Genomic DNA, 16264 nt, shown 5'->3' with positions numbered 1-16264 from the left:
ATGAGAAACTCTGGAAATGCTCCACTGGTAACAAGACTGGTCTTTATATTCTGCAGTGACGAAATTCAAACATGCACACCAACCAGTACAGAGTAGCTGAGAAAACCCTTACCCACCTGTGACTGTGACAAAGATTGAGCGTTCTTCACTAAGCAGAGGGTTGATCAGTCTGCAGCTGAAGGAGCTGTTGGGCTCCAGCACGGCGGTTAGCACACTAGTCATGGTGAACAGCCCTTGTTCATTGGCCACCACTGAAGTTGTGATATTGTCTGTCAGGTTGCGTCCGCTCCCATCCTGCCATATGACATCAGCCTTAGGATACCCGCCATAGGCCACACAGGTCAGGGCCACCTCGTCCCCAGGCCGCAGGTTGGATTCAGGCTCCAACGTGACCTCAGGCTTTGTGTAAGGAGCTGAAGGAGGAGAGCACAAACAATAGCTAACAGTTAGCCGGCTAATGATATATGGTAAGTAGGATCTGGTGACAGGTTTATCTGAGATGAAAACATATCAGGACTCCGGAGGTGTGTCATGAGCATCATTTCTTGCCATAAACAGCCACTGAATTTGTCCTTAGTTAAGTGCACCTAGACAGTATGTGACAGCTCTATTGGTACTGGTGACAACTACCGAAAGAGTTGTCGCTCTTGTGATTAGAAATCAATTATTGATGCAATGTGACCCCAGATTTTTTTCATCAGTACCTTCATCTAAACTTCACTAGCACTTGTCCTCTCTTTGACATTGGCAAGGAACAACCAGCTTGATTTCTTCCACCTATAGATAAAAACATGTAAAATAGTTTCTCCTGTGTGCTGTATGAGACATTTTCATTTTAGTTGTACCGTGTCTGCATATAGTGTGGTCATCTTCTCCTTAGCAAGTACTGGATGTGCTTCTTAATCGTGCTGCGTGTCTTTATGTGTCTGGGTGCCACACTTACGTGACAGTTGTAAAATGATTATCAGCCATGTTTACATCACAATGTATCCAAAAACAGAATATTATGCATACAATTCTACTAGAGGTGTAGGGAAAACAATGTTGACCCTGCTGAGTGCTGCGCCCCAACTCCTTCTGTTGTGGTTCAACTGTGAAAGTTTATGTTTGTGGAACAGAATTGCTTGAGGCAGCTTAGAGAAGGGTTTCTTTTTGCAGACCTGTAATGTATTGGTTTTATGAAACAGTCTATTGAGACAAAAGGACAGCAGAAATGCCTACTCATTGTTCTTCTTTTCAAGTTGTCTGCAGCGAGTTTCACTCTCAAAATTGCCTGACATGATTCCAATTAAGTTCCAAATTATATTTAAGGAGCTTAGTGTATCAGAAAACCTCAGATCCTACAGACAGAGACGTCCTCTACAGGTAGCAGTAATGCCATGCTGCTCTACTTTGAAGATGCTCCCTCTAGAGAACCAAGCCAACTCCCTGAGAGGGATTTGGCCCTCTAGAGGAGGTGACACATAGCAGAAGCAAAAAATAGGGCTGGAAGTCCCTGGGAGAACACTAAATGGATAGCTCATCTGGAATCTGAGACTGCACAGCCCATGCTACCACAAATGTAAAAGGAAGGAGGTGAAAGATCCTTTATCAGACTTGGAGAGTAACACCTTTTTACAAACCCGAAAGGTAAAACCCAAGTAAAATGGAAGAAAGAAAGAGACAATCATGGCACAGCAAACCAAAAGCTGAAGTAGCTGAAGTTGAGATTAAATAAGTTTGTCTTTACTGCTTTTTAAAAAGTGGGGCTCTCAACACTGAGACAGAATGAGCACCGACTCCAGCTGTGCATTTGACTTACAGATTTCCATCAAGGCCCGCTTTCATTTTCTTTCAGCACAGCATGAAGAAACTTTGCAGTACTAAGCGCAAATGCGGCCCAAAAATAGAACATCTAATAATGCGCACCATAAAATCAAACCAATTTGTCACTGCAGGACACACTGACAGATCAAAAAATGCTAGCTATCAACACCTCCCAATACACATCCTTCCTGGGAGAATCTGAAGCAATCTCACAACAGATAAAGAAATGCGAGAAGAAAGGGAAGGCACACAATATCATTATAAATAAATAAAAGGCTCTCAGCTGTGAAGAGGGGCAGTGTGGTCTCACAGCACGGAAGATGTTAGTGATGGTTGATTGACCGTGACAACAGCTAATAATCAAAGTCAGCACATATTGACCATGACAAGGACCACAATCAGCACGTATTGACAAAAAAAAACAATCCTCGGCAGCCCAGAGGAAGTTGTTTATTACCTGTTTACATTGTGTGGGAAGAAATTATCCTAAATCAACTGCGCCATAAGTGTGTATGTGTCTGAGAAGGCACAGTAAGCAGTGATCTCTTATAAATGTATTATTTTGTTTTTTTAGTCTTAGAAACTGTGGCTGTGCTTTATGGGATGAAAACATCTCGAGGTGCTTCCAATATTTGATTAAAAAGTTAAAATTAATTTAATTTAATATATGTTTCTAGTTTTAATTCATTAAAAATATGTTTTGCTTTTGTAAACACAATCATCCTTAGTGGCATTTGTAAAGTTCATTACCTGAGTTATTCTTGGATCCTGAGATTTAATTAGTTATTTGGGTATTTTATACAGAGGTACAACACCGGTTCATATTGCAGGTTTTTGTGAATGCCTGCCACGTACACTGGAGATCAAAATTAACAACCTAGAATTTCCCAAATGTCAAGATCACTTTGTAGTCATATTCCAAAGTATCAAAATATGAGAAACGAACAAAACATATTTGTTAAATTGCACATGCTCTGAGGCACCATGTAAAAACAAAAAACATCAAAGAAAGAGAACTGATTAAAATAAAGCACAGTAGCACACCTGACATCCCTGGCATTTATAGAAAATTAATAATAAATCATGCATTGTTGGCGGGGAGTTGGCCAAGTCACTTCAGCTGAAACAGAAAGCATGTTGGTGCTTGGTTTGTTAGCATGGTTGAAAATTATTGCTGAAAAGAGAAGTGATCCAAGGTAATGGTTTTTGGGTCACAAATGTAATATTCTGTTTATGGAACAAAAAAAGACAGAGCACAAAGTCTAAAGAAATAAATGAAAGGTGGAGGTAGAAGGGTTATTGTTTCAAGAATGTTTTGTGCAAAAGGAATTGGGTCTCTTATCTACATGGCAGAGAAAAACAGTTTGTCACACAGCAAAACAGACGAAGCAGTCCCTTGGAACTGAAAACACTTAAATAATAAGACAGACAACCAAGACTAGAGATGCACTGAGGTTAGGTAAGCACCTATACACTTTCAACTAATTGTTGACTGTTGTATCCATCAGGAAGTTTAGTTGTAACTGTTCTCCATGCTACAGTCATTGCTGCAAAATGAAGATGCTGTTTAGAAATAAAGACCTTGTGAGGCTCTAGTAGCCTTTATTCACAGTAATCAGACAGAAATTGGCCAGTGAGAGAGAGGGGCAGAAGACATGAGGCAAAAACCCCAGGCTCGTGAATCGAACCCCGGATGGCCAATCTAATTAGGTTGAAAATGGATGAAAAACGTATCACAATACAAGTGTTTCATATTGGTCGATGATGTCAATAAATATTGATTAGTTATTTTGCTTTAAACATACTGCCAAATTGGTGGCCTGGCTTTTTCTGTTTTATCCAGTTTTCACTCCATGCTGTTCTTTCTTACTTTTAAGCAGTTTTGAAGCATGGTGGCAAAACTTTAAACTGCTGCTGCAAAAGTTACTCGACAGGTTGTTGCTAGGTAACCAAAGAACGAGCCACCAACCTTGCATAGAGAGGTTGAGCCTTTCTTCTGCCTACGTTCCCCAGAATGCTGTGCAGTTTTGGATTGGAGTTCAGTGAAATTATTGAATTTTCTATCAGATATATTAGCTATTTATATTGAACACATATCTATAGCAGTATATGTTGTAATTGATTTATTGTCCAGGCCTACAATTTCCATATTTTTTCTCTTATATTGTCAAGTGTTCAAGAACTGTTCCTAACTTTGATCACCAGTATATTTATGATCATACTGCTCCCAGAAATGCAGCACCCATAACCCCATCTGTCACAACTCAACTCACCTGCGACCTGCAGCAGCAAGGCAGCGCTGTTGTGCTCTTGCACTCTGACAAAGCAGGTATAGCTACCTTCGTCAGCAACCGCCACCCTTTGTAGTAGGAGTGAAGCGTTGCCCATGGTCAGCTGGGAAGGGAAGAGGCTGGTTCGGTTGGCATAGCTCTCTGCCTGCTCCGTCAGCTGGTCCTGCCCCATGGAGAACCCATGGACGCTGCGCTTGGTGTCAGTCAGCTGCCAGAACACAGTCACGTCGGATAGATTGAAGGGACTTGTGTGGCTGAAGGAGCAGTTGAGGGCGACATCTTTGCCATGCAACGCCACCACTGGTAGGTCTGGGACTTGCAATTCCAGCTTAGCTACAAGAGAAGACGTGAGACATACATGAGATTTAATCAATAAAATCAATCATAGGCGTGCCGTGGTGGCGAAGGGGATAGCGTGACCCATGTTTGGAGGCCTTGAGTCTTTGACGCGGCTGTTGCGGGTTCGACTCCCGGACCCGACGATATTTACAGCATGTCTTCTCCCCTCTCCTACCCCTTTTCCTGTCAGCCTACTGTCATATAAGGGACACTAGAGCCCACAAAAAAACCCCTGGAGGGGTAAAAAAAATAAAATCAATCACACAGACAATCATTTCATGTACAAAATCATCAATGCATTTTCATTTACAAGTTCATTGGTGCTTAAAGGTCTTTACTATCACTTAATACCTTAGATCATCTTTTTGGAAGTTAAAGCTGAAGTATGTAACTTTTATATACATATAAATGTATATAAAAATTTATATTCATAAAAATGTAAGAAAAAGTATTTTCTTACATTTTTGTTGAAACTGTCACTATGTTGTGATAGTATGATGTGAAACAGATAACCTGTGAAAAGAAATTGATCTCCTCTGCCTCCTCCCGGTGCCAACCAGAAACAACCAATCAGAGCCAAAAGGAGGATCTTGGTGCTGACAATCAGGCTTGTGTACACGTCATTCATACCCCTCGTCGCCTTTGCTTCCTACAGCATCTTCCTGAGAGCAGTGACAGTTTTCCTGGGACAGTAAGTTGTTTCTAAGACTTTCTTCCTGACTCGGGTTGCATTCATTCATATGGCAATAGCAGCTCAGGGAGGAGGAAGAAGAGCTCAATATTTTCGCAGATTATCTGTCTCATATTATACTGTCACGACATAGCGACAGCTTTAACAAATACTTTTTTAAAATAAAAGTAACATATTGCAGCTTTAAGAATTCAAAAATATAAAATAAATAACATTAGCAAATACTTCGTGGCCCAGGCAGAGTGTAAACATACAGTATTCATTGAATCACAGCTTTAATTTGGTGTGCGCTGTTCAGATGTAACTGACTGACACCTACACATATCTGGAAGCCTTTGAACACACAATCAGAGCAGCATTGGGAGACTAATGCTGTGGCTCCTTCAGAAATGCGCCATCTGGGTGTGCAGCACAGTAGCATGAAGAGGGTAAGCTGAAATGAGCGTGAGAGGGAAGGAGCGAGGGGATCTGAAAGTAAGCATCAGGACTTTTCTCGCGTTCCTGAAAGCTTTGCCTCCTGGTGATGGCTCAGTGCTGTAAAACTCAGCAACGGAGGCAACATCTGTTTGGCTTTGGTTTAATCTTTAGTTAAATCTAGCAAAAAAAAATAAAAAAATCTGGGAAAGTAGTGATGGTGCAGGGAGATATGTGAAGCAAAAGCATTAAATGTGTGATTGTTGTGCTTCCTGACTTGATTTTTTTTTGCGCCCTTGTGTGTACTGTTTGTCTAGACTGGGCCGAGAGCAAAGTCCACACTGCATAATCATTCTGAATTAGTAGCCATCTCAGGGAGGCTAGAGTACATTCATGGTATTCTCAAGAGTCAGCATTCTCCATTGATCCCTGTCTGCTGTTATATAACTTGGAGACACTCATCAGCATCACAGGGGAGAAAAATTCCACTTGGGGCGGCCCCCTCGGAGCAACGCGCTCTACTTCCTGCTCAGCCTCTCTAATTGATATAATCACGGTGGCATTTTAGCCTCCCCATCCCATTTTGAGCTCCGTCTATCTTGGCGCCAATGTTGGCGGTGGACCACGTCACCATAAAGGAGATTCAGCTGCAGCAGAGGTGTGAGAATTACTTCTGCCATTAACAACAAACAGCTCTTTCATCTGAAAGGGTTTCATACAAATGGGTATTGCCAAGTCAAGGCAAACCCCTATATTTAATCACATTCTGCCATTCCCTACAAGGAAGCAACTCTCTCTTGCTCTCTCTCTCTTTCTCTGAATCACACCCCCACTGACACCAACCCGTTCGTCTGCGAGAACAGTGCCACCTCATGTCTCACCTCACAAGTGCAGAGAGGAGAATGGAAAAAACGCACAGATGTTAGGTACGATGAAGTGTGTGAAGCTCGCAGCATGGGTGCTACGATTTCATGGGAAGCCTCTTAGTCTGAGAAAAGGATTTCTTTCCATCTAAACATGAAATCAGAAGGTTTAAATAAGAAAACAAATTAAAAAGTAAATCTCTGAAGGGGCTAAAATGACTTGATTTAAGCTTAAATCACAGTGTGTATAAGAGCAAAGCGCCAACTTAAAAAACAATTCTTTTGACTTCCAAAGTAGAAGCGACATAAGGCTTCCCCCCACTTCTAAACTGCAATTACAAAAGCTCCTCTGCTGCTGTGGGGGTTATCTCCCCATATTGTGCTCACACTCACTCAGCAGGGCTGCACAATACCAAAAAGTTATCGCAGCAAAGCAAAGCAGACGCAGCATTAGTTTCGGCATCGCCTGGGCAGGCCGAGTTGGTATTTCCAATGTGTTTTCAGGGTGGCCCAACATTTGCTGTGCAAGTGTTTTTTTGTTGTGTTTTTTGTTCTTTTTTTAACAGGAGAGGAAGGGTCAGTGACAGCCCTCTTCGAGGCACGCATGTTGAAAGGAGGAGAGGAGAGAGCAATTAAATCACTCCCCGAGCAGCCTGGGATGACTCACACCACTGACTTCATACACAAAAGGAGAGGTGGGAGGGGGATGGGAGAGGGAAATAGAAAAGAGAAGATTGGCGCTGAGCTCACACTTAAAGATAATATCTGGAAACAAACCAACAAAGAGTGTGATGGAAGCTCACAGTCTAATTCCTCAATTAGGACCAAAGTCAGAGAGAGGCAGCATTAGAAACGCGTCTTTTTTGGCAAACATATTGCAGTCTCCTCTGCGTTTTCCTCCCTGCTCCTCGAACCGGTGACCCCATCTTGACTATGTGGACCTGAGAGGAAGCACCTTTACCAATGGATCTTTAGCAAATAACCTGGCCTGCACTGGCAAAGCAGCAAATTTATTGGATGAACAACCCGTTTTTCTTAACCCAAAACTGGAATAAAACTAGATCATACAGTTAGACTACGCATGTATGCTGATGACACAGTTTTATAAGTGGCTTTTAAAAACGGTACATCTGTCTGTGTAATTGGAGCCTTTTGCTGCATGAAAAGTCATATCTCATGTTAAAGGTTAATGCTCTATCAACTTGTTTTCTTGATCTTTGTCTATCAATAATGATTTAAGCAAAAAAAAAAGGCAAATTATGGAAAACTAAATCTTGTGGTAATTGATTATAAACTTTGAAAGTTTCATTGAATTTAGTTTATTTTTCTATGCTAGTATAGTATAAGGCTGCACAGTGGTGCAGTTGGTAGAGCTGTTGCCTTGCAGCAAGAAGGTCCTGGGTTCGATTCCCGGCCCGGGGTCTTTCTGCATGGAGTTTGCATGTTCTCCCTGTGCATGGTGGGTTCTCTCCGGGTTCTCCAGCTTCCTCCCACAGTCCAAAAACATGACTGTCAGGTTAATTGGTCTCTCTAAATTCTCCCTAGGTGTGAGTGTGTGTGAATGGTTGTTTGTCCTGTTTGTCTCTGTGTTGCCCTGTGACAGACTGGCGACCTGTCCAGGGTGAAACCGCCTCTCGCCCGGAACGTAACTGGAGAGGAACCAGCAACCCTCCCGACCCCATTAGGGACAAGAGTGCACAGAAAATGGATGGATGGATAGTAGAGCTCTTTTACTCAGTTTTGTATGAACATTTTAACCATTATGTAATATCTTCATGTGCCCAAACTCGAGCGTGGCTTTTTATCTGTTTATTCTTGACAAATACCTTTATTTAAAAAAATTAAATATGGTGGGAGGTGAAATGTAATCATACCTTGTTTCAATAAAGTGGAAAGCCAAAACAAGATGGAAAATATTATTTGAAAATTAGGGTAAGTGGTGGAGATTCTCCTGCAAAATCACTTGGACCGATGTGAGGAAAAATATTAACACCTGGATGGAAGACAGAAATATTTCAAATTTAAGAGATTTTACAACAATAAATGGAGATAGTGGATTTATAACTGTCTACTATTATCAGTGGTTTGGATGTTTTGTTTTTGCTCTATTGAAAAACCAAATCTGATTTTTTTTTTTTTTTGAGAAATCTATTTACATCTGTCTCTTTATAATAGAAAGGTATATTTACTTTACTGCTATTCCATCCTAATTTAAATAACTCAGCAGACTATAAAGAATTGATTGTCCTTTAAAAAGGTAGAGGCCTTAAAAAGTATTCCTCTAACAAAGTTCGGGACATTTTATGGACCCCAGGCCTCATTTATTATAAGTTAAGTGTTGACTTTAATAATGCTGTTCATACAAATGGGATAAAATATGCAAATGCAGATTATTTTTATGGTATTTTATATCTAAGGTATAGAGAAAATGCTATGTTACCAGAATAAGATTAAAAATATTTTTTACAGATGCATAATCAAATACACACATAATATTGTGCTTAGCCAATGGCCTTCAACAACAGTTTTAGTTGTTCACATGGGGAAAATAACAGACCACCACTTTTAGCTAAAAACACATCTTACCACTAGAACTGATAAAAACAAAAATGGCAACAACTATAAACTATAGTGTATTTTCTCAAAATCCTATCACTAAATTAAAATGACAGGTCCACATTAACGGCGTCTTACAGCGAACAGAATGGAGCAGACTGCATTGCATGGAGGGGCAAGAGACTGGACAGCACAGACGCACAAGCAGAGATCATAGACGTCATGGAAAATGCACTCGTCAGAGGTGAAACACCACGATCCAAAGCAAATCACAGTGTGCTGTTTTTGATCTGCCAATGTTTACAACAAGCACGTCGTGTACAGACGCTGAGCGATCAGCTCTGCTCTGGTAAGCCAGGGGGGAAAAAAAAACAAAAAAAAAACATGTTCTCTCCAAGGATACAAGCGAGAGCCAGAGAGATTAAAGATTACAACACAGGTGGTCTTTAGCGGGGGGCTTGTAGGGAGGCCCGTGGAGTCTTCTCAGGAGGGCAGGTGAGGATCTTACGTCTCTTTCCCTCACCCCAATAAAGAGATGCTCAGAAGCCATAGAGGGCGGGCTGGGAGACGTCAGGTGGTGGGGATTTACACGCTGCACTTTGTGTTTATGGGCCTCAACTCTGTCTGAGTGCCTGCGAAAAGGGGACGAGCACTTTCACAGCCGACATGAAATAAACTCATTACAGCCTTTGTGAGTGTTGGCAATGGGCCCCGCTCACCAGCCAGACACGGGCCCGGCTAGAATAAGGCTGCAAGTAATCTTCACACTGCGCTCCGCTCGTACTTTCAGGGCTACCCACCACCTTGTCAATATCAGCTGCTCTTGCCATCCTGACAGCCTCAGATATGCAAGACATGGCTGCTGCCGGATCTGCCTCTACACGGGACTTTTCCATTCTGCTCTCTTTCCATGAGACGAGTGTGAAGGCTGACTGTAAGATTGAGAGACAGCGGGGTTTCAAGCAAGGCAGCACTTATGTGCATCTGAGCTATTAAAGAAAGAATGCATGCAAGGTAATGGACAAGGCTATTTGCTCAGTAAATGACCTGGCATTAACCTTGGAGATGTAGACATGCAAGTGCACACGCGTGCTCCCTCGTGCATTTCTGTTTACAGTATGAGAACGCACATCAGATTACTGGAAGCGGGATTGTAAGTGGTTCGACCGTTTCAGTTGTTATTTTATTAGAGATTCTGTTGACAATCAATCCAGCCCTATTGCTATGTGGTTTATGATGAGCAAATTGTTTCTGAAGTCAAGGCCTTTATATTTACTTGGAGTTACTAGAGTGCCAATTTAACATTTTTACATTTTGGCACATTACAAAGATTATTTTTTTTGTACAAACAGTATAAAAATTATGGCAGGTGTGGAAGTTCAGCTCCCTTGAATTGATACTTTTAAGAGCCACCTTGCTGGGACGGCAGCAGCCTGTCTTTAGGGTCATTTTTCCACCATTTTTGCAGATCTGGAAACTGAAATGTTGGCAGTTCTTTGCAAAATAGCTCAATCTCAATCAGATTAGATGAAGAGCATATTTTACGATCTAGTCCTTGATTCTCAAAAGCATTTAGTTTCAGGACTTTGATTGGACCATTTTAACACACAAATGTCATGCTCAAAACCACCCCATTATAGCTGTATGTTCAGGATCCCTTTGGAAGGTGACATTTATCCCTCCCCTTTCTAATTCATAGAAATTCATTCTCATGATGCAGTTCGTTAGTAAACAAAATGTTCAGCTTTAACTGCGGTAAAATATGGTTCAACAAAACATTGTCTTGGAGAGGGCAGCTGAATATGAAGGCATGTCATGTCTTTTTTTAATGATTCCTAAGTAAAAACAACATGAAAATTGGTGGTTCTAATGTGTACAGTAAAGAAATAATAACTTAAGGGGCCTTGAATACTTGCATAGCATACACACACAGAGGGATTCTCAAAGGATTACAGATGTTTGAATTATCTAAACAGCTTTCGCCACTGCATGAACCAAGACACATTTCAAAAGCTTCACAGCAAGCACACTTCACATTTAATAACATGCAGTGTAAAGGTGCAATTAGTAAGTTTAATAATGGCCACATCCTCTTTTAGTGAGCTAGTTTAAGGACACCGGTGTAGCTGCATAACATACTGGGACATTGGAATGTTAACAAAACCAGTAATATTTAATAAGAATCTACAAAAGATAACTTATTTACAAGAAAGTAATTATAAGTACATCCCACCTGAGCCAAAGTGTGAATGTCTTAAAAGGTGCTTTTAGTTGGCTTTAAAGAGATTCGATCACTTCCACTAAATATGACACAAAACAAGCTAGAGTGACAAATGTATTTACAATGTAAAGAATTTATTTTTTTAATACTGTTTTATTCTATTTTTGTATTTTACAGTTTAATAATTTTGATCTCCATTAAGAGAAGTGTCTCCACACTGGAGTCATAAAACCACCCCCCTTTAAGTACTGCAGAAAAAAATAATTTTTAGTCAGATTTTTTTTTAAAGTGTGAACAAAACCTCTCCTTGGTGTGTGCTCCTTGATTGGTCAGTACAAAATATCTTGAAGTAGATACCAACGTTTCAAACCCAGCCAAAATTGCAAAAGTACATAATGACAAAGAGGCAAAATGTGGGTAAGGACTCCACTTCTGCAATTTATACACCAATTTTGTTCCAACTTGTTGCCATTTTGTCTCTTACCAACACCTATTCTCGTGTGTAACACAAACCATTTTAATGAATGAAACATTGTTCCATCGTTTCTCCCATGTTTTAAACATCTAACTTAACATTGTGTCTACTTTGGTGTTTGGTGAGTGAATAAATATTGGTGAAAAGTCAGGGTTTCCCTCGGCGTATTATAAGCCTGGCGGGTCACCAGGCTTTACTTGCATCTCCACCAGGCTAAGAGATTTGAGGGAACTTTTCATGTTTGCCTTTTTTAAGACTGTATAGTTGGTGTTTAGGTATTGTTAATAATGTATCCCAATAACACATAACTACCTAGTGACATTTTAAAATTTCCTGTCAACTTTAAACACTTTTTAACTCAAAGACACAGTGGGCCACTGGATGAATACCACCAAGCTTGGAAGGTTTTCTGGGGGAAACCCACTAATTAAATTAAAACAAAACTACATTATTAACATGTTTGGCTCATTTAAGAAAATAAGTATAATTATATATGTAATTATATAGTATAATTATATAGTATAGTATTGATTTTTACAATTTAAAAGCTTGTATTTTTATTATAAATAGTGGAGTAAATGAGCAAAATGTAAAGATTTAAGCAGGTAAAGGAAGCAGAGTTATATATTAAAAAGTGTCCACCTGGTATGTGGGGACAAAACAAAGAAAGGATTAACAAGCTGTTTAAAAAAAGTGAATTTATATATATAAAATGTACAAATTTAGGTTTAAATAAGGTTATTCTATTTACAAAAAAAAATTTGCATACCAAAAGAAGTAATGAGTACTTCCTGGACACCAGGACACATCTCCACTTTACCACTGTCATTATCAAAAAAGAAAAAAAACACATACAACTTTAGGTATTTATCTTCATAAAGCAGAAATTGCACTGGTATCAAGAAAATGCAAACAAAATTCCACTTTGGACACAATGGCACACACTCACACAGACACCCAATTTCATGCAGAAACAGACACCCAAAGGCCAGGGAGCACATTGATATTCCACACTTGTATTACTGCTGACAGCTCCACAGCATCACACTGTCTGAGGAATTGGACACGAGGTATTCTGACACTACAATGGAGATGCTGTTACAAAGCTGCTCTGGAGCAGGGAGCTTCCATAATCACAACGAGCAACAGCCCCATACACACACACACACACACACACACACGTATACACAGAGGTGCACAGGTGCTGGGGCCCTTGCACTGTCCTTGACAAACAAAAACAAACACAGCACAGGAAAGCTCGCCACGCTGTTTAAGTTAGCAATGCGTATGAGCATGTAATTACTTTGACAGCTCTTAGATTTTTTCAGCAGGTATGTTCGATATATGTAAACATTGCATCCATTCATCTTTTAGTTGGCTATTCAATACGAAGATCTGCCAGCTTCAGACGCAACCCCACTTCAGCCTCAATATCAGTTCAATAACATTGAACCAGACAAAGGACGTTACCTTCAAGTCTTTCTTCATAAATAAAATAATTGGAGCCATTTAATTGCTGAGTGGCTCCATTTGGACAGTTAGTGAAGCCATTTGTCTATTACAGCGAGTACACATATATGGATGTACATTCTCCATCAGAGCAAGCAGCAGAGACGGAAACACAAGCATTTTATACATGAAGGAAATCAAACATTAGCATTGGAGGGCAAATTAGAGAGGCAATATTGACAAAGCAGAGCAAACGGATATGTAAGGTGAAACACTGAGACTGCAATGGACGTATGTTTAAGTTAAGCCAGAAGAAGAGCAAGGGCAAAAAGAAAAATGCTTTTACGACACTGCCCCCATCTGTAGAGCAGCGGGACTGCAGGGAAGCGCACTGTCATTCTGGGCATTTTGCACCAGCTACACTTCAAAGGAGTGTGCTCAAAAGAACTGCGAGTCCTTTCATACTGATAATTCTTATGATATATCCAATGGCTGTATAGGTCTAAAGGGAAAGCTGGTTTTTGATTTCATGTTGTACAAAGCGGACTTCTAGATAATGCCAACACTAGAAAGGGAGAGAGAGAAGCAGTTTCTGGAGATCATTAAGAATGTGTGTGCTTAGCTAGTATAATGTGGATCAAAATTAGACAGTGAATATTTTCTGCATGCTAGGCAGAAATGCCTCCTCAGTGATGAGGAGCCCTCTGCAGTGTGAAAAGTGAAACTCAACATTAAGAACAGAAGATAATCTCCTCCATTTTTGCTCCCAAAAAACCCGTTGTGAAATGCGAGTTTCCCCACTCAAAGGGAAATACAGGTGATGGCTCATAAAAAGAACTAGCTACTTCTCCATTTTCAATTTTTTTTTGTTGTTGTATTTTTTTCTTTAGTTCTCGCTCCCTTATGCTGCTCCCTCCCGTCTTCCATTCTTCATGGATACCCGCCAGCTCATATCCCGTCAATAAGCTGTTAATGGACTCTAGCATTCAGGTACAAGTGTCTGCAGAAGAAAAGTAGGCAGATAAAGGCAAGCCTCTGGCATACAAGCCTGAGGGACGGAGAGCCTTTGATGAGGACAGGCTGAGGACAGAAAAGAAGGGTGACGAACACTGGAGCACCCAAATATAGTAGCAGAGTCATGGAGTCAGTCAGAGCTGGGGGCGGCTAATTTCTAACAATGACATGCCATACATAATTTAAATTAACTGTGGTGTGTGCAAAAGTTTGATTTAGCAAACTGAAATATGCCTAGGTCTTGATTTTCTTCAAACCCAGAATCGCATTTGAATTTGTCATTTCATTGCTTGAGTTTGTGAAGGATGGACCAGAATAATTCTCAAAAAATGAACATGCCTGAGTTGAGATCAACGCAAGATTTGGCTAATAAAAAGAGCCAAAGAGCTTTCCCAAGGGTTTATAAGGTAACAATGATGTGAAAGTTCTTTAATCATACTTTATGAACTAAAATATGACAAAGAATAGAAGGTAATTAATTAGAAAGTGTAAATGACTTTGGAATCTCCTAGTGTCTTTCCAAAGTGCGAGTATGAGTTCACAATATGCAAAGAAAAAACAACTTGTGTAAATTACTTAGAAGCCCTTGGACTTGATGAAGTGCTATGCCAATGCAGACCTTTTATTTCATTGCCTTATTTTTTAAATATAACTTGATTACATGTGTAATCCTTAACATTTCATATTGTTTTATGAGTCGTATGAAAACTGTATATTACCTGCTTCAACAGCTTCAAAATTCCTAAAACTGAATAGGCTTGAGAAAGTAATGTGTGTCTGCTCCCATAATTGTTTTTACGTAGAAATCTTTTGTTACTGATCTGTTCATGCACTGAGAGATGCAAAATAAACAATCTAGTTGTAGTCAAGGCTCTGTCTCAATCACAGAACCCTAATTATGGTAGCGTCACCACTTTACCCAACTAGTAGGAATCTACCTGTGGATGCAGCTGGTACGCTCCAGCAGCGAGAGGGAAGCTGTGATACTTTCCAAGCACAGATTAGAATCCATTCAACACCTTTCATCACAGCCCACTACACACAAAAAGATCAACATATGGCTGTAGGCCCCTACTCCCCCGTCAGAGCAACAATCACAGCATATAATCCATATCAATATTTTAACAATCCCATGAGGCAGCCTTTTTAGAACTTGTTGAAATAATCATGAGATGCTTGTTGGGTAATGCACTTTGCTTCAATGAGTAAGTGGTGTGAAAATAAAAAATAGCTGAAAACCAACGAGACAGAGGCAAGCCAACAGAGACAGCTCATTATGTATGCACTACAGCAAAACCAATCTTTGTTGAGCCTGTCCTCAATTGTTTTTAAAGGATACTTTACTGGACGCAATCAAATTAGCAAGAACATCACTGATACAGGGTAATAACTCTAAATTGAATTTCTGCACAGGCTAAAGTGTCCCCCCTTTTGCAGAATCAATTGCTGTGAAAAGAAAAGGAGGGCAGGGAGAAGGTATTCATAGTTAGCAGACCTTTAAAAAGCACACCAGAGTTGAAGGCATGAGAGGGCTATTTTCACGCTCCGGGGCCTGCCCGTCTGCTTGCCCACTACCACACCAGATGCAGTCTCTCCAATTATGCTAGCTGGTTTGAATTACCTTCGAACTCCCCTCGTTTTTCTGTGTGAGGCTTCCATTACTACATTTGCATGAATTTGACTGTTTTTGGTACCACGAGTCGCAACACAGCATGCTCTGGCAGCCTTGCGTCTGTGCTAAGTGAACACACACTATGACAACAACAAGCAATTAGCCAGACAGCCTCTTGTTAGCCGCGCCACTGGCTGACACCGCCGTGTGTTATGCTGACGTGAGCCAAGGATATCACTTTACTCAGCTATTTGTTGTGGCTCACTCGTTGCTGTAACACAATGACATTTTGTCCATTTTGCTGACACTCACAACAACAAATAGGGAGATGTTTGATGAAAACACTCTTAGGCTTTTAAAAGTTGAGAAGGGTCAGAGGTCAATGCAACACTAAATGAGCCCTTATTTTTTGGCATTAGTTTAAACAAAAACCAACAATTCCTCCCTGGTATGCCTGTGTGCAGTACTAGGTAAGTACTGGACAGAGTTTTACTGAGGGAGATTTAATAGGCTGATTTCTAAAGCAAGATAAG

At 40.4% G+C, this 16264-nt stretch overlaps 1 protein-coding gene across 5 annotated transcripts in view; it reads right to left on the bottom strand.

The window, feature by feature from the left end:
* Window positions 1–16264, bottom strand: part of cd276 (CD276 molecule) — a 100943-nt gene that overhangs the window by 63856 nt on the left and 20823 nt on the right. For 4 of the 5 annotated variants that reach the window (XM_044133992.1, XM_044133977.1, XM_044133967.1 and 1 more), the window contains 2 exons: window positions 4080–4430; window positions 117–413 (listed from right to left, as the gene is read on the bottom strand). In XM_044133992.1, coding sequence (XP_043989927.1) covers window positions 117–413; window positions 4080–4430 — 648 coding nt within the window. The remainder of the gene's footprint in view (window positions 1–116; window positions 414–4079; window positions 4431–16264) is intronic. The other variant, XM_044133999.1, reaches the window with a different exon arrangement.

The sequence above is a fragment of the Gambusia affinis genome, linkage group LG02 (genome assembly GCF_019740435.1).
Source record: "Gambusia affinis linkage group LG02, SWU_Gaff_1.0, whole genome shotgun sequence".
In the NCBI taxonomy this organism is placed as follows: Eukaryota; Metazoa; Chordata; class Actinopteri; order Cyprinodontiformes; family Poeciliidae; genus Gambusia; species Gambusia affinis.
Note: the sequence above shows the minus strand (reverse complement) of the source record. Positions and strands in the feature narration are given on the sequence as shown.